General features: G+C 39.0%; 3 protein-coding genes across 5 annotated transcripts; 1 reads left to right on the top strand and 2 right to left on the bottom strand.

The window, feature by feature from the left end:
• Window positions 1-1037: 1037 nt before the first annotated feature.
• On the bottom strand, window positions 1038-10086 carry LOC133462689 (transcription factor E2F4-like). 2 transcript variants are annotated; one of them, XM_061744064.1, is made up of 10 exons: window positions 9961-10086; window positions 7881-8037; window positions 5582-5691; window positions 5328-5477; window positions 5099-5142; window positions 4431-4495; window positions 4020-4335; window positions 1619-1666; window positions 1456-1500; window positions 1038-1371 (listed from the first exon to the last, which is right to left on the bottom strand). In XM_061744064.1, the coding sequence occupies exons 2-10, from the start codon at window positions 8034-8036 to the stop codon at window positions 1289-1291; spliced, it is 1017 nt and encodes a 338-aa protein (XP_061600048.1). In that variant the 5' UTR covers window position 8037; window positions 9961-10086; the 3' UTR covers window positions 1038-1288. The 2 variants fall into 2 exon arrangements, with proteins under 2 accessions (XP_061600048.1, XP_061600058.1); XM_061744074.1 differs by lacking the exon at window positions 9961-10086 and having other exon boundaries at window positions 1456-1497; window positions 7881-8297.
• Window positions 10075-16747, top strand: si:ch211-122f10.4 (cathepsin A-like). Its single transcript, XM_061744029.1, has 11 exons — window positions 10075-10356; window positions 12417-12528; window positions 12610-12747; window positions 12848-13006; window positions 13172-13263; window positions 13613-13697; window positions 13782-13934; window positions 14019-14164; window positions 14656-14818; window positions 15393-15482; window positions 15570-16747. The coding sequence occupies exons 1-11, from the start codon at window positions 10187-10189 to the stop codon at window positions 15651-15653; spliced, it is 1392 nt and encodes a 463-aa protein (XP_061600013.1). The 5' UTR covers window positions 10075-10186; the 3' UTR covers window positions 15654-16747.
• slc38a7 (solute carrier family 38 member 7) lies at window positions 16691-26284 on the bottom strand. 2 transcript variants are annotated; one of them, XM_061744043.1, is made up of 12 exons: window positions 26235-26284; window positions 24817-25227; window positions 24413-24466; window positions 23189-23333; window positions 22520-22664; window positions 21642-21740; window positions 21419-21491; window positions 21213-21327; window positions 20824-20971; window positions 19584-19783; window positions 19453-19504; window positions 16691-18598 (listed from the first exon to the last, which is right to left on the bottom strand). In XM_061744043.1, the coding sequence occupies exons 2-12, from the start codon at window positions 25069-25071 to the stop codon at window positions 18496-18498; spliced, it is 1389 nt and encodes a 462-aa protein (XP_061600027.1). In that variant the 5' UTR covers window positions 25072-25227; window positions 26235-26284; the 3' UTR covers window positions 16691-18495. The 2 variants fall into 2 exon arrangements, with proteins under 2 accessions (XP_061600027.1, XP_061600036.1); XM_061744052.1 differs by having other exon boundaries at window positions 21434-21491.
• Window positions 26285-26878: the final 594 nt, after the last annotated feature.

The raw sequence follows: 26878 nt of genomic DNA, 5'->3' as shown, positions 1-26878 counted from the left end.
TCCACCTGGAAGGTTGCGCACGTGAATTCGCCTCATATCCCTCCCTCTACACTTTATACCATAAATGATCAATGCAAAGTAGTTCATGACTGTTTTTGCATAAAAATGAGCCTGCTGATCATGCGCAGCAAATGCCTGCAGTCTGTTTCTGCTGTGCGTCAGGATGAATGAGACATGTGTCGAGCCAGGCAACCGTGCCACTAAATTTCACAGAGACCGAGACCAAGATGTTGTGGATGAGGTGGAGGCCAGGAAAACAACATTATTTGGTGGTCAAAGTAGTGGCATCACTAACAAAAAGAAAGCGAGTGAGTGGCAGCACGTCGTTGCTGCGCTAGACGCCGTGAGTCCCACGGACAGATCTGTGGCAGAAATAAAAAAGAAGTGGTGCGATCTGAAGGTGGAGGCCAAGAGGAGAGTGGCCCGGCACTTATTTGTTATGTCCTCAGTCACTCTCCAGTTGGAAGCGGTGGGTGACGAGGAGGTTCCCGGCACGGCGTGTCCTGCACCGCGGCTGCAGCACCAGCAGCACCAGAGCGATCCAAATCCATGGCGCAGTTGGAAGTGGCTGAGTCCTGACTGACGCTGTGCTTCAAACACAGAGGGAAACGATCAGCGCTATTATATTATAAGTCTGATATGTGATGACATTAAAAGTATGACATGAATCTGGCTTCATTTCACCACCTCACCGTCTGCATGGCCAGTTCCCCATATCTTCAAAATGTTCGTGCGCTAGGATCAAAGTTTGCGTAAAGATACGCACATTTTCCCGTTAAGTTTTTTTTTTTTAAATCCCAACCTTTGCGTAGAAGGTGGCTTGCGCATCTTTCAAGCCCTGTTTTGTGTGCACGCAAGCTTTATAAATGAGGCCCCTGCACTTTTGTCAGTCTCAGTTGTACACTTTCGTTAACAGGCAAATATATTATAACCAAAGGGGCTCAATGGTGTGTGTTGTTGCAAATTTAAAAAAAAAAAAAAAAAAAAAGAAGAAGAAGAAAATTGTTGACATACGAGAAAAAATGAGAATGGTAATTTATTCAACGGCACAGACCCAGTGTATGTCAAACAGGTCCGACATAACTTTGAACTTACAGTTCAAGCTGCAAGATACTGTGTTATAATGAACATTTTTAATTCTTAATAAAATTGACATTATTTGAAATCACAGCTTTATTATGTACTAAAACCAAATGACTTTATAAAAAAGAGACATCAGAAAAACAACCACTTCTGATGAAATGCCGGTGTATATGATCAAACACTATTCACAGCAATGATAATGACATCAGAGGCTTTCGCTGTCATCCATTTTAGAGACATTTTCATGTTCAGAAAGGACTGTAGATAGGCAGGCAAGTTGAGAAAAAGCTGGAATAGAGGTAAACATAGTTAAAAATAGCAATATATAATGGATAAAAATATAACTAAAGAGGGACTTCACAGTGAACAGACCTTCAGTGGCCATGAGACGAGTGACCAGATCAGCATTCATTCCTTCTACAAAAGAAGGGGGGTGGGGTGTTTAAGCATTAAATTGTAATCAGTCGAGTAAACTGTTTTTAATCAATAAATTAATGATATGAACAATTTAAGGAAACAGCAAAAAGAGTGCCACCTTTGAGTGGATCTGTGGGGTCCAGCAGTTCCTTTGATAAATCTCGAACTGGAGGGGAAAAAAAAAAAGTTTTAATTTATCTCACAAGCACTGAACACTAAGAAACATACACAATCTATAAATGTCTCATTGGGCAATTATGCAAAACACAGAGAGAAAATGCAGAGCCAATAAACTGTGGGCAAAAATGTGATCAATTATTTTCAGACAGTGAAGCAACATCTTCCCCTTTTAGGACCACTTTGTCTATGAAGCTGGGTGCAACAGAACCATTAACCAAACTTCAGCCATGTCTGAAGGATATTAAGACCTGGATGTCCACAAATGTTTTGCCTCTTAATTTTGATAAAACTGAGGTTCTTGTTTTTGGTCCCAAACACCTTAGGAAGGGTTTAGATGGTGTTGCGATGGCCTCCAGTACTAATGTGCAAAACCTTATTTTCAAATCAGGATTTGTCATTTAAACAGCATATTAATCAGGTTTTTCCAATTTTTCCATCTCTGTAATATCGCAAAGATTAGGAACATCCTCTCCCAGAGTGATGCTGAAAAACTAATTCACATGTTTCTATACTAGATTACTGTAATGTATTATTTGCAGGATTTCCAAATAATTTTCTGAATAGGCTCCAGCTGATCCAAAATGCAGCAGCGCGAGTGCGGATGGTAATAAACAAGAGAGACCATGTCTCTCCTCCCTAAGAGCTGTCCTTTTTTAGAGTGCAGGTTTACTCGTAGTTCCTAAAGTATCCAAAAGTAGATCTGGAGGACAGGTCTTCTGCTATCAGGCACCGTAACCAATTGACAATCTGGGTTAAGGAGGCTGACACCACCCCCACCTTCAAAACCAAACTGAAAACGTTTTTGTTTAGTAAAGCCTATAGTTGGTGTAAACTCGTGTGTTGGGGCCAGTAGTCATAGCTGCAGCTACAGGACAAGACTAAAGCAGTTTGTCTTAAAATAGCTTTGTGGTAGATGTGCTGCTATAGAGCTACGCTGCAGGGGGACACCAACATGATCCACTGAGCGGTGCCCATCACCCCTTTTGCGATCCTCTTCTTCAGCTCAATCCACAGTTATCAATTAGAAGTATCCCAAAAAGCATAATTGTGCTTCATTGTTCTTGTAGTTTGTTGTGCTGGTCTTTTTCTACTCTTTACATGTTGGCATGTCAGAACTTCCACAGTTGCATCCTGACCTGCAGTCGCAGCCTCCGATCACCTCAGTGTCGACTGTCTACAACTGTTTATATAGTCGTCTCTGTAGTCCACCAACTAACCGTGAGTCGTATGCAGAGCCGCCGCAAGGGGTGTGCGAACCGTGCGATCGCACGGGGCCTCGCGCCCCAAGGGGCCTCGCGCTATGGGCCGTTTTTGAAAAAAAAAAATAAATAAATAATTTTTTTTTTTTTTTCGTTTTTTTTCTTCGTTTTTTCCCTTATAAATAACAACAGTCACATTCCATTACAGACCTAAATGTGTACTAGTCTGTGCATATCAATAAAATATATGTGCAATGATGCGCGTGTCTGTTGTTCAATACAACTGATCAGACCAAGCGCATTGACACAAGCTGCTCTGATCCAGACGGGTGGAGTTGGAACAAACTGTCACACAATGTCGAGAGAACGAGACAGAATCAGGAAATTTCCATCAGGGGATGAAAAAAGAAAAAAACTAAAGAAAATGGAAGAGTTTAATGCCTCTCTGAAAGGCTCGTTTGATAAATTTGTTAGAAAAATCACCAATCCGACCGGGCCTCAAGCAGCCGTGGGGCCCCCCGTCGAGGCAAGTCAAATGATGATGAGGCAGGGGAAGGTATCCAGTATTTTGCTAATTGGAGAGTTAAAATTGCGCATTTAGACACCCGATCCGACCCGAAAAAAACAAAAATTTCACGAGGGGCCCCCCCGAGCGATTTCGCACAGGGCCTCGCAAAGCTCCCAGACGGCTCTGGTCGTATGTACACGGCTCACGGAAAATAAATACTGATGCATGTTGCCTTTTGTACCTTTGAAAATATATCTGTGCCTTTCCTCTCTCTGTTCTTCATCCTCTCTTTCCTATCTTCCTTTTCCTGCTCTACCCAGGGCCTAAAGGGGCCAGAGACAACTTGTAATAGACGCCGTATAAATAAGATTAAATTGAAGCAAACATTTTATTTAATTTTCTCTGAAGTTGATGGTGATTTAAATATTATATTTCCTTCCCAGTATATAGTCAAACATTTGCCAGTTTTCTTCCATTTACTGATTCTAGTTACAGAATAATAAAAAAAGTTCTAGCAACAGCATGTCTTCTCTGTTGAAGACTAATACTCTCCCATCTACATTTTTGGATCGGTATGATAAAGTGGACAGGTTGATATGATTCAGTGGCATAACAAAAAATAAAATACTCACATTCAGCATCATCCGTTCTATTGGGTTCAGTATTTATCAGTGATGATGCATGTAGAGGCTGCATGTCCTCCACAGCCATCATTTTAGATTTACCGCCATGTTTGCTACTGGCTGAATCCTGACTGGGTCTGGAACTGTTTTCTTTCTCTTCTGAAGTTAACATGGCTAACCTGGCACGCTGTAAAATTTCTTTAGGCGGTGGGACTGGAAGTACAACAGGAACTGAGCTGACAGAACATTTGTTAAGAAATACGACATCTATGGGTCCTCTGACGCTTTTCAAATGGATCTGGTACTTCGGCGGGCAGTTTGGAACCTGAAGGGTGACATGTACACGCTAAATTAGTCCAGCTGGTTAAAAGCATCCGTCACAAAAGACATCATGACAACTTTTTATGATGAGGAACTTACAGCTTTTGGAATGGGGACATCTACCTGTGTGCCAGGTGGTGACTGTACTGTCAAAACAGTGTGCCCTGAAGAGGAATGAGATAGAGAAAATTATTGTGTGAAACATTTTGGAATATTTTAGTGCGCCTGTGTGTGTATATATATGTGTATATATATTATATATATCAGGGCTTAGCGCCATCATTGCCAATTACTGTAAAATCAGAGTCTACACCAGTTTGATGTTTTTGCTCTCAGTGTTGTTCTGTTGCGTACAGGCTAGAGGGTTTGGTTAATTTACCAGATGTAGTGCCTCTTAACCTGGAATACTGAACATCTGCTAAGGAGAGGATCCCTTCAGAGTGCAATTTATTAGTAACAGGTTGATGAATCTGCTTCGCCCCAGTAGAACAAACTGAATGGGCTCGGTAAAATGTAGAAGAAAGTAAGCATTTTGAATTGTATTTGATTGATTCATTTGACCTGGCACTCTTCCGCTCTCCCATCTCATGTTCTAAACCATCCTTCACCACACCCGGATCAGATGTTTTATCTGCACCGTGTCATAATGATATAAGGAGCTGCTATATAAATATAACCACTTCCACAAAGAAAATGTGTCAAGCAAACATGCACAAATAATAATAATAATAATAATAATAATAAGTCAAGAAGTGATGATACATTACCATTGAAGCAATTGAAGATATCTTCATGAGTCACATGGTTAAGAGTTGATTTGAGTTAAGAAATGCTGAAGAGTAATTACAGACTGTAGCATATAGTTCATTCGATCAATATAAAAACCACCAATACCAAAAATCTCACCTATGTGATTTTGCTTTTTCTTTTCTTTTTTCTTTTAAGCTAGAAAAAGAGACAAAAATATGAAACCAAACAAATGTTTAAAAAGGATATTTTCTGCACTCTTCTGTTGTTTTCTTGATGTCCTGTTCAACAAAAAGTGTCTGCTGGTCCAACACATGTTCCATGTTCTCCAGGGCCTCTACTTCAGACCTTAACTTTAGGATTCTTTCCTTTTGTATATTGTCTTGTGGATTTGCGCCCCTAATTCATTAAAGAGCATATCTATCACAGTGTAAAACTCATTTTTTTCTTTTTTTAAAAACGTTTGCAGTAAGCATATACACAAGACAGAATAACAAACTTACATCCACTTGACAATGCACTTTGAAATTTTCCTAATAAGACCAATGCCCTCCAGCACATTTGTAATGTCATAGATTCTTCTTTTTTGTCCAAAAGACAGGACCTCGTAAGCCTGAAATGACAAAACATTTTTTTCAGCAGACTCCTCGTGTCATATTGTCTTCATTTCATCCCAGGTGAAGTTTCGTTTTGCAGCTACTGTAGTCTGTTAGATGGGTATCTGGTGTATCCATGGGTTCACTATTATTTACATATATATTTCCAGTCAATACCAGGTTCAAAAACTTTGAGCAGTGAACCTGTGGCAAAGATGCCAATGCTATTTGTTTGGGAACTGGATAGATGTACAGTTGTGAAAATCCATCAAGCTTGTTTCTTATTTTAATGTACCTGCACCATTGATTTGCCTCCTAAGACTCAAGCTCTTGTTTGGCATTTTCATTCCTCTTTGCTTCCGCCCCACTTCTTCTCCTTTCAGCTTTTCCCTTCAGGGGTCACCTCAGCGAATCAGTTGCCTCCATCTGAGCCTGTCTTCTGCATCCTCTTCTCTTACCCCAACTACCTTCATGTCCTCTTTCACTACATCTATAAACCTCCTCACCGTCTGGTACGCTGCTGCCACTGTAAAGGACAGGAGCCGGCTGCAGCGTATCATCCGCTCTGCAGAGAAGGTGATTGGCTGCAACCTCCCATCTCTCCAGGACCTGCACGCCTCCAGGACCCTGAAGCGTGCAGGAAAGATTGCAGCAAAACTCAGCATCCTTCTACCAATATATTCACTATCTCTTCTCAGGACATGTCTGAACCAGGGGCGAAAATCCCGGGGGGACAGGTCCCCCCCATTAGTAAAGCTGTCCCCCCCTAGAATAATTTGAGACAGAATTAATAATTTTGGAACAATGCAGTAGTATTTAGTAGTGATGCACCAAAATGAAAATTTGTGGCCGAAACCGAAATCGAAAATAATAATAAACAGTAAAATCTCATTACACTTAAAACAAGAGTCATCACCAGAAAAATAACTTGTTATTTGACAATTTTCACCTGTTTCAAGTAAATTTTCACTTGAAATAAGTAGAAAAATCTGCCAGTGGGACAAGATTTATCTTCTCATTACAAGCAAAAAAATCTTGTTCTACTGGCAGATTTTTCTACTTATTTTAAGTGAAAATCTACTTGAAACAGGTGAAAATTGTTGTTTTTTCCAGTGATGAGTCTTGTTTTAAGTGTAATGAGATTTTTTTTTAACTAGAAATAAGACAAATATTCTTGTTAAGATTTTGGGTTTTTGCAGTGTATTATGTCAGATGTGCTGTATTATTGCCATCTTCCACCTAATACCATTGTTTTGTATTGCTCTAAGAAAGGTCTTCTGCCTGTTTGCGAGATTGAGATGAAAATGTCAAAATGCTGTATTAAAGGAAGGCTAAAACTTTTATTCCTTGTCCCCCCCTGGATTTATTCTCTAAAATTTTACTGTTTATTGTCCCCCCCAACTATGAAACGGGATTTTCGCCCCTGGTCTGAACCATCTCAGTCTGGCCTCCCTGACTTTATCTCCAAAGCCTCTAACATGTGCTGTCCCTCTAATGTGCTCATTCCTGATCCTATCCAGTCTGGTCACTCCAGAACCTCAGCATCTTCATCTCTGCTTCCTCCAGCTCTGCCTCCTATCTTTTCCTCAGTGACACTGTCTCTAGACCAGTGGTTCCCAAACTTTCTGTGCCCAAGGCACACCAAACGACAAATAAAAATTTCAAGGCACACCTATTGTGCAAAATAGCCTTATAACACGTGTTATCACTAATATCATCTGTTTATCTGTTACGTTTATTATTTACTGATGCCAAATAAGATATGACAAAGACAACTATTCTACTCATGAAATATTTATTAACAAAATACTTCACAAAAATATTTAAACTTTATCAAATTGGGCTTCATCAAACACACCCATTTCAGGAGGATTTTTTAAAATAGTTTTTAGATAAAGAGTTTGCCTCTGTATTATGGAATGAGTGCATTTAAAGTAGTATATAGTAAATTAAAATAATTATTTTTGTCTAGTTGTATACTATACTGCAGTAGGCTATGGTTGTCACAAAATCCCACGGCACACTTGGACTTGCCTCAAGGCACACAGTTTGGGAACCACTGCTCTAGACCAAACAGCATGGCTGGTCTTAACAGGTTCTAACAAAATACAATATTACATTTTTAGGCAAAATCCATTCTAAAGCAAGCCAAAATATGAGTTCATATGCAGGTTCTCCTGCTGAAAGAGTGTTTGTTGTCACTCACGTATCTGAGGTCCAGCTGTCCGCCCTCAGCCTCCTGCAGTAACCCGATAAACCTCGTGGCCAGCCGGTTCAGGCTCCGGGAGCTCCGCGGGTACTTGGTGGGTTGATCAGGCTGGACATCTTCGTCTGGACTCTGTGGGCTGCTTTCATGCTTCATGCTGTTGCATTCAACATCAAAACCGATAAACCTGAGAGTTTCCTTGGGATCCGAATTAGCTCCAGCAGCAGCGGACACCGTCAACAAACGCTTTTCCTTCCAGATAAACCTTGCCCGTGTTACTTGTATATATTTTCAGAAAAACTCCTACTACACTTCGAACTAAATATGTGAAATATAAATATATATATATTTAAATACAAGACTTTTGTACAGATCTAGTTCTTCTCCAAGCTCAACTCCAGAATATGTGCAGTCACTAGCAGAGGTTTATTTTGAAAAACTTCAACCGGAAGTACTTTTAGTCGTGTATTGATAATGTATTTGTTTTCAACAAGTACTTTTATGCCGCGTTCCATTTACCTCGGAAATCGGAACTGGGAACTGGGAATAGCAGCCATCTTGAAATGGTAACTCGGGGGTGGTGAAGCTTCTCCCACTTTCCCAGTAGGAAATCCCACTTCGTGGGGCGTTCCTGTTCAAAATTCCCACTGGGAACTGGGAAATTCCGACTTCCGAGGAACGCGGCATTAGTTGTGCAACCGCAACTAAATTTAATTTAATAACAATGACCAATTGAGTTTGTCAGCGAACTAAATGAGAAAACAAACTGCCACTATAAATTATTAAAAAATTTAACTTAAATTAAAAAAAAAAAAAAGAAGGTATTTCAGGATATACCCTCTTCTCAATTTATTGGCACTTTTTGCTCTATATTTGTGTCCTCTTTTGAACCTTTTTTGGTATAATCACTCTGTTTGGATTAATAGTCTTTGTGTGAACGAAAAGCCAAGACCTAATAAAGCAGAACACCATTTCTAGGGTCCAGAAACGCCCCCAGAAACAGTTCTGTGCTGTTTTAAAGACATACATGGAGCCTCACTAACCACTTGTCCCACAACACATTTTAATTTAATTACCGCCACCAGGATGGCATTTACTTACCCACTTTCTCAAATCGGGCTATTTTCTCTAACATTATGTAGTTATGTCATGGAATACTAGAATAAGAAATAAACACTTGTGAAGAAAGTAGGCAATTTAAAGCTAGAGGGGAGTGTAGTGGATGTAAATCAGTATTTGTTTCGTGACTTGAAAGCTGATTTGTACATCAAATGTCCACCACTTCTACAATATAAATCGATATGTATTAATAGTTAAATGCAGAGGCAATTGTGTGTTACATTATGTAGTCACAAAATGAATGAAAGTCAATGCGACGTCCAAATAAAGTTGTATAAAACTTTTATCAGTAGAAAAGTGCTTTGGTTCTCTAGCTGGAAATAAATCTGTAAATAAATCTGTGTCCCAGATTTAGTTAAACATTTGGAAGACACATTTCCCAGCTATGGTCCATATCAGAGCAGTGGATAAAACATGTCTGACTCTGGGCTGACCAATGGGGAAGCATCCACCCACTGCGGGATGTTTTTTGATTAAAATGATTCAATAAAAAAAAAAAAAAAAGACTTCAAAACTTTTTTCACTTCAATCAAAAAAAAATCACTTCAAATTGAAAAAAATATTTTAAATTAAAAAAAAGTGTTCAAATGCAATTTTTTGGGTCTCAAATATTTTTTGCATTCAAACACTTTTTTTCTTTGATTGAAAATATTTTTTTCTTTTTGAAGCAACTTATTTTTTGATTAAATGATAAAGACACAAATGTCCTACCCATATGACCCAAACACAAAAAAACTACTACAGAAATAACTTCACTTCTATCAAAGAAAACATTTCCAATCAAAGAAAAACAGTGTTCAAATGCATTTTTTGGAGTCTCAAATATTTGTTTGCATTCAAACACTTTTTTCTTTGATTGAACGTTTTTTTTTTGATTGAAGTGACATTTTTTTTATTGAAAATATATTTTTTGATTAAAACAATCTTTTTTTTTGATTGAATAATTAATACACAAATCTACCTCCATATTTTATCCACTGCTCTGGTCCATATCTGCTTCTCGGTGGTTGGTTGGTTAAGAGGATTTCTAAAGTCAGGCGCTAGTCACGTGACTCGTCGCAGCGGTCATGTGACCTTCAGTTCCAGAAGCGGACCGGCTGTGGAGGAAGTTTCTGCGGCAGAGTAAACCGGGCTGTTTTTTGGGGGGTATCGTAAGATACAGGAGGGTTCAGGGTTCAGGGTTCAGGATGGACGCTCGTGGGTTTCTGTTGTGTTTGCTGGCCGCGCTTCAGCCCGGCTCGAGAGCCCAGTACGACCCGGACGAGGTGACCCACCTGCCCGGGATGATGTTCCAGCCCAAATACCGACACTGGTCCGGATACCTGCAGGCAGGCCCGGGGAGGTTCCTGCACTACTGGTAGGAACCCGCTGCTCGTGGGCGGAATTACCACGTACGTGTCTCGCTTTGACCACCTCAAAGTCTTGGGACAGACAGACTGTGACTGCTGAGTTGTCAGAATCAAAAATCAGGTTTATTGGCCGAGTCAGGTCAAACAAGACAGGGAATTGGACTCTGGTTATTTTCGCTCACTAAATAGACAAATGACAGCTCTTATTAATATATGCTTCTTTTTTTTTAAGGTAAAGGTGCAGCAGTATGAAGTAGACATGGTTATTGAAAGGTGCATTGTTACAGCATATGATTGGGGTTATTATTATTATTATAGATAGATAGATAGATAGAATCAGATTCAGGTTTATTGGGCAGTTCAAGTCAGGTCAAACAAGACAGGGAATTTGACTCCGGTTATTTTCGCTCACTGTACAGTAAATAGTCAAATGATAGCTCTTATATTAAAAACAGTGAAAGGTGCAGCAGTATGAGGTAGACATGGTTATTGAAAGGTGTATTGTTACAGCATATAATTCATATCAAATCAAACTTTATTTATAGAGCACTTTTCGTACAAAAATTGCAATACAAAGTGCTTCACATAAAACAAATAAACATAAAACGTATTAATGCCCTGCCCCTCTCCCCCCTCCCCGCACACACACACAGACACACACGGAGACACACGGTGTAAACATGGCTGAGCTCTGAGAATCCAGGTGAGGAAACGGTAACAGGGAGCTGTCCAGGCCAGGTCTCATAGCCCGCAGCTACAAGGGGGAGGGCCCACAGAGACCATCCCGGCCCGGACGGATAGAGGAGTCCACACCACAGCGGTGAAGCCGTGGTGCAGAGCTCCACAACCATCCAGGCCAGAACGACCCCCAGGACGACACCCTGCAGGCCAGAGTCACTCCCAGCAGGGAGGCTCCCCATGAGGAAACACTGGAGCTAAAAGCTACAAGAAAGCAGGATAAAATACACTAATAGAATTTAAAAAGTATAACATAACATAAAATCCTAAAAGTATGTCTAGAAAGCAAGACTAAATATAAAAGAGAGCAGTAAGATCCAATAAAAATAAGGGTGAGCATAAAAAATTTAAAAGAGTTAAATGAGTCAGTTAAAAGCCTGATTAAAGAGATGGGTCTGGAGCCTCTTTTTAAAAACATCAACAGTCTCTGCGGCTCTGAGGTTCTCGGGGAGGCTGTTCCACAAACGGGGACCATAAAAACTGAATGCTGCCTCCCCGTGTGTCCTGGTTCTAACTTTTGGTATGGTTAAAAGGCACCGGAGGACCTCAGGGTCCGCGAGGATCGATAGGGTAAAAGTAGTGCAGACAAATAAGAAGGCCCAAGACCATTAAGACACTTAAAAACTAGTAAAATAACCTTAAAATAATTGGGGTTATTATTATTATTATTATACAGAGATGCTACCTGCCCGTTTCCTGGTCCTGACCGGTACAGGTCCTGGATAGATGGGATGTTAGTCCCAATTATCCTCTCCGCAGACCTAATTGTCAGTTGCAGTCTGTGCCTGTCTAGTTTGGTTGCTGATCAGAACCAGACAGTGATGGAAGTGCATCCACTTCCATGGTATCAATCCATACTGGAAGTGTTTTTAAGTACAGTTTTTCTGTTTTTTTTTTGTTTTTGTTTTTTTTAGATATCTTTGTAATTGTTTAGAAGAATAAACAAGAAGCCAGTATTTTTCAACAAGCTCGTCATCCCACGTGACAGCAATCTAATCAAATGATCAACGCTACTGTTCTCAGAGCAGTTCAACCAAACTGCCTGGAGAGACGAGTAGCTACTCGATACGTTTTCTAGATGAATAAGACAACCTGAGTCAGAACAGAACATTTCCCAAGATCTGTTTAAAGACTCTTCTTAATGGATTTAATTGATCTTGGGTCTCAACTGGGGCCAAACCTTTTAGGTGAAGGTGTTGTGTATATGTGTTGTTGTTTTTTAATAAACTATACAAGATTTTGATCAAATGTGCAGCCAGTGTAGAAAAGAAAGATTTGTCAATATTGTATACTGCAAGGAGGATTAATCCCAGGTTCTGATCTTGTGCAGGTTTGTGACCTCTCAGAGGGATCCAGCCAAAGACCCTGTGGTGCTCTGGTTGAATGGAGGCCCCGGCTGCAGCTCCCTGGATGGATTCTTGTCGGAGAACGGACCATTTCATGTGAGAATATAGCTTAACTGCATTACTGACTTACTTATCCTTTTTTTTCAAACTTTGGTCTTATTAACTTTGCTTTTTTAGGTAAATGATGATGGGGCCACACTTTATGAAAACAAATTCAGCTGGAACACGATTGCCAACATCCTGTATCTTGAATCTCCTGTAGGAGTGGGGTATTCCTACTCTGATAACACAAAATATGCAACTGATGATAACCAAGTGAGTTCAGTATGTTACTGGCGTTTTGCTAAAAGACGCCATATATGGACGACTCACCTGTGTAGTTAATTAGGAGCCCTATTAAATATTTTTGTCTTAGGTTGCTGGTGATAATTACAAAGCCCTTCAAAGCTTCTTTGCAAAGTTCCCCAACTTCACTCAGAATGAATTCTTCATCATTGGTGAGAGTTACGGAGGAATTTATGCACCAACACTGAGCCTGCGTGTAGCTACAGGACAGGCTAAAATCAACTTCAAGGTAAGGTGCTTCGTGCAGATTCATGATTAATATATACAAAATAAGTTGATGGCAGGGGAAAAACAAAATCTTTTTTTTTTACATAATGTAGTTAAAATAATGATCATGCAAAATTGTCTGGTTAAAGAGCCTTAAATGTATTTTTGGATATTCATGTCTTCTAAGGGCTTTGCAGTGGGAAACGGTCTCAGCAGCTTTGCTCTTAATGACCAGTCTTTGATCTACTTTGGTTATTACCATGGCCTTTTTGGAGAAGAGTAGGTGGCTCTTTTGTGCACTTTGTTTGCTTTTACTTGGAGATAAAATGAACATGTACTTAAGCAGTGTGTCTACCTGCATACAACAGGCATGATCACAAGCTGAAGAGCCAACATTACACATTTACAGATCAATCTTGTACTTTGGACCTAGAATAATTTAGTTTATTTCAATATGAAAATAGAAAAAACAATATAAATTGCGAATGCTTAATTAAGTATATGTATTATTTCACAATGTGACAGACATAAGTTGGGTGTCTTAGTTAAATTTTTTTGCATCATATGACAGAAGTAACCATTCATCACGTTTCAAATTTCTGATGCAGAGATTGTGTTTTATGTGCAGTTTGTGGCGTGATCTAAACATAAACTGCTGTGACAAGGGAAGCTGTAACTTTTACAACACCAGTTCAGAGACCTGCAAGACAATGGTATGTGCGCACTGTGTTTCTGTACAGACTTTCTGTTCCTGCTGGAAGAGAGCTAAAAAATGTGATTTCCCCATTTTCTTTAAGGTAAACGTGGCCTTTGGTATCGTGTATGAAAGTGGCCTTAATGAGTATGCCCTTTACTTGGATTGTGAAGGCCGCGGACCAACCCACAAAGGATACGAGAGGACCATGAGTCACCTGTTTAAGAACTACAGGAAAACACAGCAGAACTTCAAGGTGTTGTGTTCACACATTGCTTGCTTGTGCTCCAAATTCTTCTTGATGCTTGGTGGTGATAATAAACAAGAAATCTACATTAAGTTTCCAGACAACGTGAATTTCTCCATGTCTGTGAGAGGAGTTCCTCCCTGCCTGAACAGCACGGCTCAGACGAACTGGCTGAACAGAGGCGATGTCAGGAAAGCTCTACACATCCCCGATATACTGCCACCCTGGGATCTCTGCAGGTATATCACAGTAAATAATCAATATGGTTAATTGACTCTTATCTTATAATCTAATTCCTTTCTGTGGATGTTAGCCTGATAAAATTAAAGGCAGTCATGACTGAATGTTAGAATGCTCTGTGTTACAGTTGAATTTAAAGTACTAACTGAAAATATTATACATATACACAAAAGTGTGCTGCCTTGTATTTTATTTATAACTGATTATGTGAAAACGCTACATGATCAAGTCAGTCAACACCTTTCACAACGCTGTTAATAGGAGGGATAAAAGAGGGATTTACCTTAACCCAAAGAGGTGATGCAAATGCGTAACAAAGATTTGGATCATGTGGGGGTTCTGGTTTGCTGTCATTAGTGCTGGTAATATCTTCTGAAAGACTATCTGGGTTGTAGGATGTGTCGAGAGGTTGTATGGAGTCTTGGTTGCTGGTTTGTTTTTTTTCTTTTCATTTTTATGGTGATGGTAACTTAAACATCTTTTGTTCCAGTGATGCTGTTGGAGATCAGTACAAAACCCTGTACTCAACAATGAAGGAGGTGTATCTAAAGCTGCTCTCTCTGGGCCTGCGGGCTCTCGTTTACAACGGAGACACCGACATGGCCTGCAACTTCCTTGGAGACCGCTGGTTTGTGGAGGAGCTGGGCATACAGGTAGCTTTCCAACAGTTTATGTGCAGTAACCACCAAGATTGGTGTTGAAGTCTCGATAAATGTAACTGATTCACAGTACCATGAGGAAGAGTTTTTTGGGGGTAAAAAAGGAAGAATTTAATATTGTTGACATCAAACTTTTGGAAAGGTCCATATTTGGTTTTGGTGGCATCTCTGCAAGCTGAGTTCTACTAGGTGCTATTTCAGCTACTAATACTGATTCTTTGCCATCATGCCTTCTTCTCCAACTAAGTTTTCAACATAGGTGGGTTTTGAAGTCATTTTCTTACTGCATGCCAAAGTTAATCTAACAAAAGTTCCAGAAGATGTGACAGTGAGGCTGCAATACATATGCACGCTGTTGGATAAACGTTGGATTTTGTTTTAGTCGCAGCTTTTTCCTGCAGCAAAACATCACAAATCATCCCTAATCCTCTTGAAGCTGATTACACCAAAACACTTCTTTTAAGCGTGAATATGTTATGATGTAATCATACTTTTGAGAGTACTGTACTTATTTATTCATTTTAAGCTACAAGATATATTCAGCTTATCTGGACTAAAATGTTTCTAGGCAACCAGCATCTACCAAACCTGGATTCATGAAAACCAGGTTGCAGGTTTTTACCAGCAGTTTGGAAACATCACTTTCTTGACAGTTAAGGTAGGCCTTTAATGTGTTTTTGTAAAATTCTGCTACAGTGATGTGGTGTGTCATTACGGTAAAATATCGCTTTCTCCCGTGTATCAGGGGGCAGGTCACATGGTTCCTCAGTGGGCTCCAAGTCCAGCTCTGCACATGTTCCAGTCTTTCATAACAAACGGCAGCTACTGAGCTGTGATGAACAAGGTGCTCTGCCAATTGCACACATCAATTGTTGTTTGTTTTTCTCAGGGATGATTTTTTTTTTTCTCCTGAAGATCAATTATAAAGGGGAGGGTTTATGCCAGTTTGTCTTATCCATTGTGTTCATGTTCTACATGTAGTTCAGAAAGTTGACTCTTTGGCAATTATGAAATGTCTGGTTGTGGTTCTGATGCTCCACTGGATGAACAGTGTTGGAAATTCAGTCTCATAAGCTGTCCTTCTCTTTTTAATAGAGTAACACCACCACGATCCCTTGTGTGAAGGGAAACTGCACATGAAAAATGCACATGTGAGAGAAAGAAACAAAAAAAAAGTCCAGAATTTACACCTGGATGAAGCCAAATATTAAAAGGTTCTGGATCAAGATCCAGATTCATTCACTTCTAAGTTGAGCCCATCTGGGCTGGTGGAAAAACAAATGATTAAAAAATAATCATGACCTTTTTAGTGGAGTGAAAATTAGATTCCTCACCACCTCTGAAACACAACTGAAAGGGAAACTAACTTTAGTATAAATAATTTTATGGAAACGGAGGAGGTAAAAGGTGATGGGTACTGGTTGTCTCAGCCCATGAGATCCCTGCAGGGAGGGGACAGGTCTGCATCCAGGTTACCACCAGACATACCTGCACAAATTTAACCTGAGGGTTATAAACCAGCTCTATATCTTTCAGTCTTGTGTAAGACACCTTTTCTCTGATTAAGGTGAACTGATTGGCCACAGACGTTCAGTCTGGCCTTAATTGTAAGCTGGTTGTGTAAGAGGACGTCCGGTCCTTCGATATGGATCTGAAAATGTTTTCCATTTATATTTGTGTGCTGAACTCAAAGCCAGAAAATAAGTAACCTCTATCTGTTCACACTTTAACTGTACGGTACTTGTAATAACCCTTGCAGTGTTTTGTCTTTGGCAAAAACAGTTTAATGTTTTTTTTGTGTTTTTTTGTGCCTTATCAAATGTTGTTCACGGTAATTTTCAATTCACTGATGATGCTCAAATCAAGAATCAAAGCACCACCACTTGACGTTTGTCTCTTTATTAAACATTTTCTTCGAACACATGAGATGTGATTGTCAGATTATTTCCACAAGTTTCTACACCAGGTCAGTTGTTGGAGTATCATTGATGAGCACAAAACATTTCCACTTCGACATCCAGTCAAAATGTTTCAATGTAAGACAGTCACACAAATCTGATGATGGATTAATGATTCGATTAGTGTTGATTTTTCCACCTAAAAAAAATACAGTAAATCAGTCGAGGATCATAAAAGCACCAAAACTGCTCAGAAAACATAAGAAACTTATAACAATGAAGCACCAAACTATATATAAAAAAAAACAACTTTGTAAACAACAAGAGATGTTCAACTCTCTCGTCTTGGACTGCAGCATCTTTCCCTTCCAGGAATCGATGCATCATTAGGTTGAACACAACGCACGTCATTTTCTAACAAAATAAGGTTCCCTTTTAACATTCGTCCCTCATGTTCACAATATGCAAGCATTTAGGTGGGTTTCATAAAGCAGGGGAAACACGCCTAGTCCTAATTCTTAAATCAACTGAAACCCCATTTAAGCTGTTGGTTGTTACAGTCCAATGAAATTATCAGATAGAAATCAATTATGTCCAGGTAATACAAGTCTCATCCTTCTACGCGTATACTTCAGTTACTTTTTGGAGGTTGAACCATAAAGCTCCTGGAACTAATATGTCAACTTAAACACAACTGTGCTCAACGCAGTTGGGTTTACACACAAAAGACTTTGGCAACCAAGTAATGTAAAATAAAGTCACACTTTGGTTTTGATTACAACAAAAGGACTATTTTCAGTCCTCTTGAAGCTTGAGGTCTGCAGTCTTCCAGATGTTTCCCACCAATATGCAAACAACTTTCTGTAAATGAACTAAAATCTATGAGGGGACCAATAGCAACAAGGAAGCGATTCTTTATTCCTCCAGAGGAAGTTTTCATATCCTAATGCAAAGGTACTGGTTGCCTTGGAAACCCTGCAGACTCGTACACAGAACTAGTCCCCTGTCCTTTCAGGCAGTTCATTATTTTACAAATACAGTTTTGTACTCAGTTGCTCAAATGCAAACCAACTCCAAAAATAATTCTACTGTAACTTCATTAAAAAAAATCTGTTAAATAAATAAATCGGATGACTACCTGAAATCAGCTTATCTCATCCCTATGGATGAAAACTCTTGATTGAGTTAAACTGCATTCCTGCGTTTGTGTCAGATGTCAAACATGCCGTCTTGTAGCGTGTCAGCACATTACTTGAATCAGTTTTTCACGAGAGAAGATAAACTATCAGCAGCTCCTTTAATGAGTCTGGACCTGGATGAGATTACGGACCAGGACGTGGGAACACCGAGTTGATTTCCAATTATAAGCATTGACATGCAAGTTAAAGTCACAAATTGGTACAATTTCAGCAGCAAAATCAATCTGATTTTAAGGCTTTTTCACACAAAGTCCTTGGGTTCTTCTAGACAGGACAGCAATGCCAATACAGCGTCCAGAAACAGGAGAAACCAGTCCGTTTTCCTCAGGAGTTGTGACAGTCAAAAACTCAACATGCTGTTTAAACTTCACAGGGAACTAAAATGAAAGTGTCTGAAGATGGCGGCATGAAGTGGACTGAACCAAACACTCCAGATCTGACGGGGTGAGCTGTGATGGACTTGAGCTTTTAGAAATGAGAGTCATGAAATATTTCATCTCATGCAGTGTAGCAGCACAGGTCTCAGCATTCCCTTTACGGAGGACAGTGCCTCCCCCCAAAAAAAACATCCCTTTTAGTTGACAACATCTTGATAGATGGAGTTTGTTGTAGTGACGCCGAAGATGAATGCCCCAAGTGTGACCATGGCAACGCCGAAGACCAGCAACACGTGCCAGCTGTAAAAGAAAACACTCGATTAAAAGAATATTCTGGTCAAAGAAATTACTTGAAATAAGAACTTACTTTTTGTATTAAGGACATTTGTGTTTGGTAGATTATTTCTTAGTTGCAACAGTGCTTCTTGGCAATAAATCTTTAAAGAGCCTGTTTATTTCCTTTTTGAATGGTGCCACATTTGTATGGACTACGTATTTGTTGTTCAGGTCTGACTGAGGCTCCTGTTTGTTAAATGGATGAATTGTTAAATTACCAATATGTGTTTATTCAAATTATACAATCCACCAAACACGAGTCAAAGTTGTTTGGCATTGGCAAAGAAGATTTGGCAAATTTTCCATGGGTGCAACCCCCATACTCAGCTCTGCTGCTCAATCCACAAACACTGTTACTTAAAAAATGTGGCACATTTAGATGGAAAGTCAACAGGATTTCCAGCAGTATAAGATTTAGGATTGTTACAGTAAAGAAATAATCTGCCAAACACAAATCTCCTTACTTTTTGTGCCAAGTTTATATTTAAACAGTTTTATAGTGATACTGACTCACGTCTGAAAAGCGGAGGCGTTTATATTCCTTTTTTTTTTAATTGATCAAGTAACGCCTTTTCATAACTGTTTTATCTGCTGATTATTTTTGAAAAATTCAATAAATACAATTACAAGCTCACGTGAAAGAAACATGCTTCACACAGGAAATGTCTACTAGCATTGCATGTGTGTATATGTATATATATATATATATATATATATATATATATATATATATATATTCAGAAGAAAACTGTTAATTACTAATTTTATACCTATTTGACAGAACTAGAAAGACATATCAAGAAGAAGTCGCATCTCACCTTGCAGATCGGTTGTCCGTCTCAGACAGTTTGGCTTGCATCAAACACAAACCTGTGAAATTAAACATTAGTCTTTACAGAGAGAGACATTAAAATGGCCATCTTATGCTGAACAATGAGCAGGATGTTACCTGGGAACACAAAAATGAAGCAGGCTGCCAGTCCTCCTATCAGTGAGATAACGCGGCCGATGTCTGGGATGAACAGGGCAAGGACCAGGGTGATGACGAACCAAATCAGCGTCTGCAGGATCCTCCTCCTCCTCTCGCGACGAACACACACCTCCACCTGCTCACCTTGGAAGCGCAGCCAAAGTCCCTCTATAACTGCCCTGAAGAGACATGATCACACCGGAGGGCAGTGAAGAAATCGCCTTGAACTGTTCAGCAAAGATGTGTAGATACAAATTTAAATATCTGCACCGAGGGTGCCTGCAGAAACTGAGGTAGATTCATACATCAGCCATACTATGTTACCTCAGTATCAATAAATTGCAGGAGAGAAATCCTAAAAAAAAATAATCCAAAGGTTTACATTTTACTCAAAAAGGTTATCGATGCCGGGCTATCAATGATTTATTTGGAAGTATAATACTTATTTGAAGTACCTTTTGTGTGATAACAAAAGACTTTATCTTGAAAAGCCTTTAGTCTAATTGGCTTTATCAACACACAGTCCACATGAATGAATGAATGAATGAATGAATGAATGAATGAATGAATGAATGTCTCAGAAAGAGGATCATTGTTTTGTACAAGTCAGGAATGTTTCTGGGAACCACTTTTTTAAACAAAACCCAGATTCGAGGAACATCACCCGAGCCACTTCCACGACCTCTGAAAGCATCAATGTTTTAGATCTTCAGGTTTATAAAATAATAATAAAAAAATGAAATAAATAGACACCAAAAAAAAAAAAAAAAAAAAAAAAAATATATATATATATATATAGACATATATACATATACATGTACTGAGAGCTGATGAAACACCAGCATTAGTGTCTACTGTCCAGTCGTCTTGTGTCACCATGAAAGGATGAACCTCCAAAGTACGACTGTCAAGATAAAATTAAATTTGCAGCTGAAATATGGAAGGAAAAAAAAAAAAAAGGAAAGCTCTTCTGGGAGGTCATTCTACCAAGATCATTGGTAGGTTTGGAGGAGTAAAAGTCTTTAAAAATGTTTTTAAAAGTTACAAATTGTAACTGCCGTTAGGTACTGTATGGCTTTGATGAGAAGATGCCATGAGATCCATGTCTAACGTTTCTACATAAATGTGTGACCTTGGTACATTTGGTTCTTTTTTCATGGCTTCCAAGAAATCTAGATTTAAATTAGCTTCATAAAAAAACCTTTTAATTTAGCAGTACCTGCCGCAGAAGTGCAAGATGGGGTAGGAGGTGACCACACATACGACGATGAAAGCTCTTGCGATGGCGACTGGAATGTCATCAGGAGGGTACGACATCAGCACATCCTGACTCACGTTGGAGCCAAAAGTCAAGAAGCCACAAACACCTGTCACACAAAGTAAATATGTGCCAACGTTAAAGAGAAGTCTGATAGCAGACACCTGGACGATTGGTGTGTTTTGGTGTCAGTTTAACGTAAAAAGCCATTTTAAAACAGTATTGTAAAATTATATATCCGAATTCATGTCACCGAAAACAGACATGATCTATGCAGGCTGTTCAAACTTTAACTGTTTTGGCGCATTTGTCATGAATATATGTTATAAATGTTACACTCATGGGCCTACCTGTTCCTGTGTAAACAAACAGACAGATTATCATGCTGAGGGTCACCACAACTCCCCACGGTTTGATCTCTTTCCTCCTCATGCTGTTGAACACAGGCACACAGCTGACGTGGCACTGCAGGGAGAGATTGGGAGGAAAAAGGTAAAATTAATCTGGACTCAACTAAAACTGCCCAGACAAATCATTTTAAGATGTCAAATCATACTGAATGAGGAGATACCTGGAAACCAAAGCATATGGTGGGCATTGCATTGAAAACTGCTGTCCATGAAGCAGAACTGTAACAAAAAAAGTGAAAAAAAAAAAAAAAAAAAAATTCTCATAACCCAAGCAAAGTAAAGTGACACGGATGAAGATGAGCTGGACAGTGCAAAAGTAATTTGTAAAAACTTTTAGTGTCAGTGTCACAAAGCATGTTTACAACTCACCTGCTGGGAATATAGCCTGGAGTGACCTCTTTGTCTGGCCAGATGTACTTCACAATGACCACGACTGTAACGTACCAGGTTCCTATCACACTCAGGGCACTAGAGGAGAAAACAACACTTGAGATGTCCATCACACAAGCTAAAAATAATCAAATACATTCATATGGTTTTGAGACTCTTTTCACGCCTCCAAGAAGCCTCACAGAGTCGTCCGTACATGGTGCATTTAAGTACTGGTGGCAAGCTGGGTCATCTGAATTTTCATCAGAGTCAAGTGTTATTTCACTCGATAGTTACCTACGCAAAGTAGGTATACCTACTTCAGACCACCTTAGACCACCATGATGCCCCGCCCTTACCGTCTTCTTGCCTCCCGATTTGACTGTCAGTTTTTAAGGTTAAAAGAAATCGAATTACATTTGTAAGGCTCATAAATGCATATCTATCCATAAAAGGATTTATAGAACATTACAAAGTAAATGTGTTATAACCATGGGGTGCCTAAATATTCTTTCTTACACAGGCCCAAAATTTTTCACAATTCGTTACAAGTTTAGAGGTAACTAAGTATCAAGGCGAAATAACTCAGACTTGACACAGATGAAAATTCAGATGACCCAGCTTTCCACTAGTACTTAAATGCACCATGTAGCGATTTGTGCATGTGTATTTAACGATTTCTGTGTCTAGGAGGCTTTTTGAATTCGGAATTATCGTTTTGTCCGTAGCTTCGAGCAAGTCATGCACGCACAAATCAAGTACTACACACAAATTACGTAATAGGCACGCACAAATCAAGTAGTACACACACACAAATGTTTTGAATCGATTTTCTCTCCATAGAAAATATGCTGCAGATCAACTGTGAAGTTGTTTACCTTGCATACTTCTGAAAGCCGATTTCTTTGGGGATGGAGAGAGGAAGAATGACGAGGACTGCAGTAACGACGGTGGTAAACTTCCTGTCAGTGTACCAGTAGCTGCTGACTGTGTCGTCTGTGCTTTGAGCTACTGCTGCAATCACTGCAGAAATTACAAAAAAAAAAAAACCTTTGAGAGGGAATGTCACATAGGGAACTGATGCTAAACTGCAGCAAAAACATCAAAGACTTGGCAAAGAGCAAGATTAAGAGTTAAAAGTATTTCATTCATTTCAAAAAGTTGAAAAGAGATAGGAGGTCACCGAGAGGCCAGATCAGGAATTTCTACTGTCAGCATCTCAGCGGGTGCTAAGACATGCAGGAGTCTGTCACATGACAGACACATTTACTGAGCAAAAGAGCTGAGTGGGGTCATCTTTGACGCTCTTTGCCCTCGCCAATGACACAACAAGCTCTCTCTGAACGACTAATACAAATGTCTCAAGAACTAAATGGAGAACATTGAAAAGGAAAAGTCTCATCATGCAAAAATCTTAGATTTAAAGAAAAGGCACTTTTAAGAAAAACTAGGAGCAATGATCAAGCGTGTTAAACTACCGGTAATCTGGAAAATTAAGTTAGAGGCACTGAGCTGATAAGTAATTCTCCACCAGTGACTTCACTTACAGCGATCCAGCTGGTCTCCAATGACGATAAAGAAAGCAATGCAAGTGCCAAAGGTGTAGATGGCAATGGCTATTTCACATACGACTCCTGTGACTTTCCCACAGGTGGCCCGAACAACTTCCTGGTAGGTGCCTTCATTGCTCACCTGAAGAAACCAAGCAGAAGATTTATTAACATGGAAAACTAATTCAACTTCTTAACATCCACTCTGAATGTGAAAACTGAAAGGCTAAAGGACTGCGGTCAAGCCAAAGAAACCCGTTCTCTTTTCCATGATACCACCATCATGAGACTGATATGTCGTGTGATGACGCCCCAACATGGTAAACAAGTTATCCACTTATGATCAATGCACCTACTCAGGTGACTTTAATAAAACTGCATGGATGTCAGTCATTTACTCCCAGCATGAGTGGGGTTTCAAGCATAAGTGAAGGCCAGTTCTTAACATTTGAAAACCAACATAAACCAGCAGACTTATGTTGCCGATAGCAAGTGAGTTATATGTCACGTGTCACCCAGCAATTGAACATGAGTGATATTTGTCTTTCAGGACATTTCTGCATCAGAGGACACATTATTATCTGGAAATGTGGACATTTTTAAACGTAGACTCTTATACCATGCATAATAGTGAAGACATCTCTTTGGTCTGGCTTTTATGTAGCATCACATTTTGTAGTTTTATTCTGTTTAACATTTTTTTTAGAGGTATCTGTTTTATTTATTTATCTATCTCTTATAATGTTTTTTATTATTTTTTATTGTTGTGGACTGATTATTTTTTAGCCTTAATCCTTGAACTTTTATCTTTTTATAAATTTTATATATTCTATATATGTATGTCAGGGTGCATTGGTCTCCCAGTTTTTATTTTTTGGTCTCCCAGTTTTTATTTATTTGTTTATTATGCTTATTTTTCAATCAAAATGTCAAAGCACCTTGTATTTCATGTACCTGAATGAAAGGTGCTATATGAATAAAATTTGATTGATTGATTGATTATATTATCTTTAAAACATGAACTCAGCTGATAAAAATTTTGACTTCAATCTTAACTTTAAGTCTCAGCACTTGAACATATGTCTGAGCTGAAAGGAACTGAAAGTCCTTGCTCATATACAAAGTTCCTAGGAGCAAAACCACAGAATAAATAAGTTATTGCACAAGTATGCTGGTTAAGAAGTGGAGGAGATGTGGGGTAAAGACTGAAGAGAGACATACCAAGCAGCAATAGCCCAGGATTACGAGCCCACTGATGATGAAGATCAGCATAAACTGAAATGCAGTTTCACAGGAGACATACTGTTACAGCACATTTATACCAATATGTTTTTATGTGTTTCAATACAAAGAGGGTAGACACATTGTCTGGTCTTATCAGCGTAGGTAATGAAAAACAAAAAGTTACTTCATTCAATAATGATGTAAATATAAATCCAACAAGGACAGAGGTGAGGAGGTTTGTGATTAGCACTGCTCATCAATTTGTCCGCAATATTAAATAAAAACTTTTAATCTGTCTGAGGAGCACTCTCATTCATTGTTCCTTTTATCACGGATAACAGCTTGTTATTACATTACACCACAGGAGCAAACCTGCGATGCACCAACATACGACTCCTCACCATCTGGAGCATAACTCCTGCAGTTACTCCTCCTGCCATGTTGAACGCTGCAGGAAAATTGAGCAGACCTGCTCCAAGTGCTGCATTCACTACGATGAAGACGGCTCCTATGGACGACACACCTCGACTCCTCCTACCGTCCCCATCAAGGTGCCCCACAGAATCCACACTGGGGCTCTGCAAGAGCCACGCTCTTTCCCCAGAGTCATTGCTGCCGATACCAGTCCAATCCTCTGCATCAGTGTTAATAGCCATTTCAAAAAAATTAGTGTCCGAGTGAAACCAAGTCAGCAGACAAAGTCAGAGTGAGAAGACTCGGCTGCAGTTCGGCCTCACGACAGTCAAGAGGCGGCTGATGATCCTCAGTTATGGAGCGTGATCGTGTAACAGTGAGGCCATGAGGGAAATGATCTGAAAATGTAAAGAAGGAAGTAAGAACAAGTAAAAAAACGGATATATTAACACATAAACATAAGTGTTTTGGTTTTCTTTTTAAATGCAGAAATAATCAGTGGTTTCTATGAATAAGCCAATACAAAGTTTGAATCAGAAAAGGCACCCTACACATACGTCTCCACACCCATCAGAAATTGTAACTGACTGTAAATTTATAAACCCCTTTATAAGAGAAAGATCCTGATAGCGTTTAACTTTCCAGTGACTACCAGTAAAAATAAACTTATAAAACAGTAATCCAGCTTCATAGATCACGTCTTGTCCCATTTATGGCAAGTCTGGCTGTGGAAATGAGGTTAGACTTTTCTTAAAAGCCATATATATATATATATATATATATATATATATATATTTCTGCCTTCAACAAACATGGTAATGTACTTGTGTTACTGTTTAATGATATCAGAATCAGAATCAAACTTTTTTCCTTAGATTTGTGCAAACAAACGAGAATTTGATTCGGTATACCTCTCAAGGTTCAGCAAAAAATAAAATAAAATAAATAAACAAACATGCCATTTAAATTTAATGCAACAGTTATCAACACGATGTATTAGAAGACAAAAATCTGCCTTATTTTGGCCGATATAGATAGTCACGAATGCATCAATAAATCACTGATGAGCTTAATTAATCATTGTCCACCGGGACTTCATGCAAAGATGTTAAGGGGCATACACATGGCTTCCTACGTGAAATACAGGTCAAGTATTCATTCAAAGTGATTAGATTAGTGATAGTCTTTTCATTGAGAGAAAAATAACATTTGTCAATGCATTGTGTCCTTTCCCATTGTGTCCTGCAGCAGCTAGCAAACAAACGACACGCTTAAAATAGCGCAAAATACAACGATTGTCTTCACCAAGCGGAAAACACATTTACACATTTCTATAACATTCACATTCACATTCAATTTTTCGTTGTTAACTTGTAAGGGTGAAATGATAAGTGGTCTACAGTACCTTGTGTCTCCTTGGCAGGAATGACTGTCTCCGGTGTTTTGCCAGCTGAGCTCGTAGAAAGCAAGAGCATGTGACATGTCGTCACGTGACTTTGAGGCTGGAATTGTGGGTATTGTAGTTCTTTGCATTGAGTTCACGAGCTTCTAACTAAGAGAACCATTATGAGATTTTAAGCTTTTAGCCCAAAAAATTTTAAGGTTTATTGCCTAACTATGACAGCATAAGCAGTAATTCGAATATGTCGGGTGTTTTACATAAAATTACAATAAATATTGCAAAAAAAAAAAAGAACCGACAAGGCTGTACAACAGATGAAAGTCTTGTTTGGATTCTCTGCATTTAAATATAGCACAGGTCATTCCTGCCAAAAACAGCCTATGATCATCTATTCAGCAACAATATAGGTTCCATTTGTTATTGAAATGTGAAACGTAATGAAATATCAAAACTTCATAGAGAAACACAAGAGGCCCATTTATTATAGTTTACTTTACTGTGGTAATCCTTCATTGCAAAATAATACAAACCGACATGGAAACCTAAATATTAATGGAAAAATTGTATCAATACAGTACTCCAACACATTCTTTTTTTTTTCTTTTCAAAGTAAAAAGGTCAGTATAACGAGGGGGGAAAAAAAAGTA

Source organism: Cololabis saira, chromosome 2 (assembly GCF_033807715.1).
Source record: "Cololabis saira isolate AMF1-May2022 chromosome 2, fColSai1.1, whole genome shotgun sequence".
NCBI classification, from domain to species: Eukaryota; Metazoa; Chordata; class Actinopteri; order Beloniformes; family Belonidae; genus Cololabis; species Cololabis saira.
The sequence above is the reverse complement of the archived record's forward strand: the minus strand, read 5'-3'. Positions and strand labels throughout refer to the sequence as shown.